The sequence below is a fragment of the Phascolarctos cinereus genome, unplaced genomic scaffold (genome assembly GCF_003287225.1).
Source record: "Phascolarctos cinereus isolate Bilbo 61053 unplaced genomic scaffold, phaCin_HiC Scaffold_8;HRSCAF=390, whole genome shotgun sequence".
Classification (NCBI taxonomy): Eukaryota; Metazoa; Chordata; class Mammalia; order Diprotodontia; family Phascolarctidae; genus Phascolarctos; species Phascolarctos cinereus.
In genome coordinates this window covers 22,424,860-22,430,694 of record NW_027556291.1, presented here as the reverse complement: position 1 = coordinate 22,430,694, position 5,835 = coordinate 22,424,860, and the positions used below count along the sequence as shown (strand labels likewise).

Below are 5,835 nucleotides of genomic sequence, written 5' to 3'. Positions count from 1 at the left end.
GCCTTACTCTCCAAGCCACAGCACCTCGAAAATCCTTGCGTTTGGTCCAACCCTGCCCCCAAAGAGAGGATTTGAAAGAGGGGATGTAGAAAACAATGACTTTTCTTTTCCTGACTTGGAAGGGCTTAAGGAAAGGACAAGGAGTTTTCTCCATTTCTTACACACACACACACACACACACACACACACACACCTGGTTTGGTTTTTGGTTGTTTTGGTTTGGTTTTGATTTTGGTTTTTAAGAAGGAAATAAATAAAAAGCTTTCTCTTCAGAATCTGAAAGAAAGCTCAAACTCAGATTCAGTTGGGAGGGGAGCGGGAGATGCAAAGGCACCATAGTTTTCCTATTCCAGCGTTTTTAAGGACAAATGAAAGCATTTCCCTTTCTTAAAAGTCCCTTTAGAAAGCCCTTTCTGCTTTTTCAACGGGTCAACGCCATGGGGGTGAGATGGTAGCCACCCTTCTACAAAAGTCCAGGTCGCTAGCCCGCCTGTCCGTGGGCCCTCCATGAAGGCTTTGTGTGCCTTAAAGGAGTGCTCAGGCACTGAACCTCCCTGCTGGTGAGGGGTTTCTGCTGGGATGTGACACCCGGGGACCGAATGGATGGGGTGACAAGCTTCGGAAAAGCTGAAGGCGCTTGCGTCACGACACGTTCTACTGGACCGTCCTAGAATAGTTTAGTTCCTCTTCCCCTCTCGCAAATTGTCATTGGGGTTGATTCTGGCATCGCAAGGGAGCCCAAGAGAACATCTAGTCTAACCCCCCTCATTCGACAGTAGAGTGGTTCCCTGAGGCCCAGAGACAGCAAAGGACTTGACCAAGGTCACAGGTAGTAGTTGTGAACTCAGGTCCTCCCAATGTAATGTTTATCCCTACCCCTTCCCTCGTCCAGTGCTTTTAGTTCCACTTTATGGAACTTAACTACCCAAAGAAAAAAACAAAGGGCATCTCAGATCTGTTTCACGTGATGGTAAAAAGCTGTCCGTCCTTTGGTGTCATCCTCCTTAAGGAAAAAATAATAATAATAAAATCTCAACCGGGAACTTTAGATTTGTTGCTTTATAGTGTTTTTCCTGGATGTCTTTGTTGTTACAACTTTATATAGCATGTTTTTTATTTTGTAATTATCTCCATGCCTGATCCATACTGCTGAGGAGGACTGAAAAAATCCTTAGTAAACGGGCTGAGGATGCAAAGTCGATCTTAGAATAGAGTATTTCATCTATTTTATATTTTATTACCCCTATTTAGAATGAATCGTTACGGTGAGAAACATGGCCTTGCCAGCCTCTACCCCCCTTCCCATCCCCCTCCGTTCCCCCATCCCCCTACCCCCCCACCACCCCCCATCACGCCCAGGATCCCTTTAAAAAAACAAATGTTTGGCATCGTCCAGAGGAGAAAGAGTTAAATAAATGATCCGTGGATAGTCAGCTAGAGGCAACCAATGGAGCCTAAAGATTGATTCACTTCCTGCTTCACTCCTCACTTTAACTCCTGGGTTTCACAAACCTAATTTGGAAAGCGCGACCTGCCTCCTTGCCCATCATTGGTGCCAGCAAAAGCTTCCCCGCACAAGCCGGGCTGCCATTGGCCAGGACGACTGCCAATAACTAAGTGGTTGCTGATTTGGCTCTCTTGCTTCGTAGATGTCAAAGGCTGAAGCTGCTCCCTTTGCCACATTATAACTAGTAGGGGATCTACACCAACCATGGCCACAGCTGCCTCTAATCCCTACAGCATTCTCAGTTCCAGCTCCTTGGTCCATGCAGACTCTGCAGGCATGCAGCAAGGGAGTCCTTTCCGAAATCCTCAAAAACTTCTCCAAAGTGATTACTTGCAGGGTGTTCCTAGCAATGGGCATCCCCTCGGACACCACTGGGTGACCAGCCTCAGTGACGGGAGTCCCTGGTCCTCCACCCTGGCGGGCAGCCCTCTAGACCAGCAGGACGTGAAGCCAGGGCGAGAAGATCTTCAACTTGGCGCCATCATCCATCACAGGTCGCCTCACGTTCCCCACCACTCACCTCATACAAACCACCCCAATGCCTGGGGAGCCAGCCCGGCTCATAACTCCTCGCTAACGTCCAGTGGGCAGCCCATGAATGTCTACTCCCAGCCTGGCTTCACGGTCAGTGGCATGCTGGAGCACGGGGGTCTCACCCCGCCTCCCACCTCGGGCCCGACCCAGGGGCTGCACCCTGTGCTGAGGGACACAGCTGAGCACGGAGACTTGGGGGCCCATCACTGCCAGGACCACTCGGATGAAGAGACCCCAACGTCGGACGAGTTGGAGCAGTTCGCCAAGCAGTTCAAACAAAGGCGCATCAAGTTGGGCTTCACGCAGGCGGACGTGGGCTTGGCGCTGGGCACCCTCTATGGCAACGTCTTCTCGCAGACCACCATCTGCAGGTTCGAAGCACTGCAGCTGAGCTTCAAGAACATGTGCAAGCTGAAGCCCCTGCTGAACAAGTGGCTGGAGGAGGCTGACTCGTCCACCGGGAGCCCCACGAGCATTGACAAGATCGCAGCCCAGGGCCGGAAGAGGAAGAAGAGAACTTCCATAGAGGTGAGTGTCAAGGGGGTCCTGGAGACGCACTTTCTTAAGTGCCCCAAGCCTGCAGCCCAAGAGATCTCGTCCCTGGCCGACAGCCTGCAGTTAGAGAAGGAAGTGGTGCGGGTCTGGTTCTGTAATCGAAGACAGAAAGAGAAGAGGATGACCCCGCCCGGGGAGCAGCCCCCAGGGCCGCCGCCGCCGCCGCCGCCGCCGCCCGGGCCCCAGGGGCCGCCGCCGCCCGGGCCGCCGCACGAGGTCTACGGCCACGCGGTGAAGACGGACGCGTCGCGCCACGATCTGTGACTGTCGGGGCTCGGGGCTGCGCTGGGAGCAGCGCGACCCGCTCCCGAGGGGCTTTCGCTTAGACGTTCAAAGAGGCAACAAACACACACGTACACGCACAGTCCGTCCCGCTGAGAAGGCGTGGGCCCCAGAGCCCGGGCGCTCTCTCTGCGCGCTACAATCCTCGCAATCTCCTTTTTGTTGTGGTTGTTGGTTTTTTCCTTCTTTCCGCTGATCAATACTCAGTGTTTACTCTCCAGCAAGGTTTTTGTCGGTCTCCGCTAGGAAGAGAGGAAAAGTGTGGGTGGGGGGAGGGAGGGGGGAGAGAAGAAAAGACAGATGTGTGCCTATGAATAACCTTTCAGCGCCTTGGTTATAGCAGCTGTATTTCAGGTGAAATCTGTTTTACAATAGACTAGTTTTGCATTTTTTAAACTTCTCTAGCGTTTTCTCCGTGTCCGAGGTGTTTTGCTACAAGCTGTACACAATATTTGTGGAATACTTTGTATCTCAGCGAGCACGATCTCCCAACTAGAGAGCATCATCGGGCTCCTTCCTGCCTTCTTCCTCCACGGAGCTGATGGTTGGAACCTGCCTGGAAGGCACCAGGCAGCTGGCTGGGATACCCCCTCCCCTAATCTGAATGGAGACCAAATATAAACCGAATACTGGGGAGCCCGGTGGGGAGAAGGGAGGAGAAGGCAGGTCGGGGGCTCCAAAGACGTAGCTCTAGACAGTAGCGAGCGAGCGAGGAGAACGGGGAGTTTGAGGTGCGGCGTCCCTCCCTTGCCTCTCCTCTCCCGGATCTCTGATCTTCCTTCTACCCCTGCTCCCCATGCTGTTCCACCCCCATGTAGTCCCCCAGATGCTCGAGCCTCAGAGCTGTTCGCCCTTAGCAAACGCAAGTTAAGCCCCAGGAGAGGGACACAAGGTTCTCCCCCAGAGAGGAGCACCCAGGCAGACAGAGCTGACCGATCCCAGATGCCAACTGCCTCTTTTCTTTCTTTTTTCCTTTTCTTTCTTTTCCTTTTTTCGTTCTTTCTTTTCTTTCCTTTTTTTTTTTAAAGCAAAGGCCGTTGAGTAGTGCCAGCCAAGAAAGCCTAGGGTGGAGAAACTCCTCTGCTGTGCCTTGGGAGACTCCTTTCGGGGTGCCCTGGTTTTTACCCTTCCAAAGGTGCCGGCAGTGTTGGGGGAGTGCTGGGCCAGCATGTCCCCTACCCCTTGGTTCACCCGGGGCTCCTTCCCCCCGAAGCTGGAACCCCGAGAGGGCTTGAAAAGCTCTTGGGGAAAAAAAAAACAACAACAATGAATGAAGGAATGAATGAATGCAGGAATGAATGAATTGGAATCATTTGAAAGGTCCCAGTTCTCCAGCTAGAGAAACGCGCTCCACCCCCTCACATGGACAGAGTACAGTGTATATATCGGTATATGTGTGTAGGGGCTTGTGTGATGGCTGATGCCCACATATGCAAACGTCTCTACTGTGTAAGCTCTCCGTGCACACCTCTGTGTGGCTGTAGGTATAGCTGTGTATCTCTTTCTATATGTACCATCTCGGTATACTGTATACAGAGCCCCCAATATGCGGTGTTATTGTTGCTTCGTTGCTCTCTATAAAATATATACACGCATTCTCTCAAGGCACATCACTTCATAACGCACGCACACACATGTATACACGCACCACAGCACCTACCATATCTATCTGTCTACAGCCTCCTCCAGATAGCCAGCTCACCTTTTGGGGGGTGGGGGGCTTATCTTGGTAGACAAAGCTAGACTACCTAAGGACCAGGAAGCCTCCTTCGTGCCCCCTGTTTAGAATATGCTGAGAGGGAGGAGATGGGCTGATGCCTGGGAACCAAGGTCCCCGAAACCTCTGGGGAGCCTTCCAGCTGTGGATCCCATTCCAGGTTTCAACCTGAGATGCCAGCCCCTCTCCCCTGGCCCAGCCCCACAATTTTCCTACAATATTTACTATCATTTGCCGCCCCCCCCCCAGCATTTCCCCAGGAAGTGCTAGGGTGCAACCCTGAGTTAATCGAAACATCCCTGCCGACTTTATAATTGTACAGTTTTGTATATTAAACGGTTTTTGAAGTTATTAATTTAAAGAAAGATCATTTAGTTTATTCATTTAGTAACGGATGTATAATAAACGCTATTTTTCCTTAAGAGTTGCTTTTTTCAACTATTTTATTCCAAATGCCTATTGCAGTTACCAACAATTATTTATTTTCAATAAATTCCACATTATGTTTTTAAGAAACTCTTTGCAAAAAAAAAAAATGAACTGCGTGTCAAAAAATATAAAAAAAACAACAACCAATTAGCTGTTAATGTTTGGTCGTCTACCAGTTTTAGTCAGGGGGTTTATAATGATGCGATATTTTATTGTTGTTAAAGAAAAAAGGATTTAAATAAAACATTTTTCCAAAAAAATTTTTTTGCTGTGTTGTGTGGTGTATGAAGTGGACTGGTCAAAGGGAACCACATTCCAGCTGAGCCTCTACTAGTCTTCAGGTTAGAAATTAGTCATTGTTTTGATTCTTGATTTATTCATCTCTCTCTCTCTCTCTCTCTCTCTCTCTCTCTCTCTCTCTCTCTCTCTCTCTCTCTCTCTCTCCTCTCTCTCTCTCTCTCTCCCTCCCCTTCCCCCCTCCAGCTGGGGAGATTCTGATACATGTACACAGACATCCTGCATATATTCAGGATTCTATCAAACCTATTAGAAAAGGCTAGCATTTTTATTTAAGTAGGAATAGTAGTATTTTCACAGAAAAGCCCCTTCTCCACCCCACCCCACACCCTCCCCTGCAATCTGGACATTCTGTTTAGTTTCCCTCCCCAGCCAACTTAGACTCCACCAGAAATTCAGAAACCTGTAAAAATATCTGTTTGCAGTTCTCTTGACAGGGAGGTGTAAAGAAGCAGAGCAGTATGGAATCTGGAGTCAGAAAACCTGAGGATTAAATTCTGTGTGACCTCTGTCA

General features: G+C 49.8%; 1 protein-coding gene across 1 annotated transcript; it reads left to right on the top strand.

The window, feature by feature from the left end:
* The first annotated feature begins 1,539 nt into the window (after positions 1 to 1,539).
* On the top strand, positions 1,540 to 5,223 carry POU3F4 (POU class 3 homeobox 4). The gene has a single exon (XM_020964594.2). The coding sequence runs from the start codon at positions 1,712 to 1,714 to the stop codon at positions 2,858 to 2,860; it is 1,149 nt and encodes a 382-aa protein (XP_020820253.1). The 5' UTR covers positions 1,540 to 1,711; the 3' UTR covers positions 2,861 to 5,223.
* Positions 5,224 to 5,835: the final 612 nt, after the last annotated feature.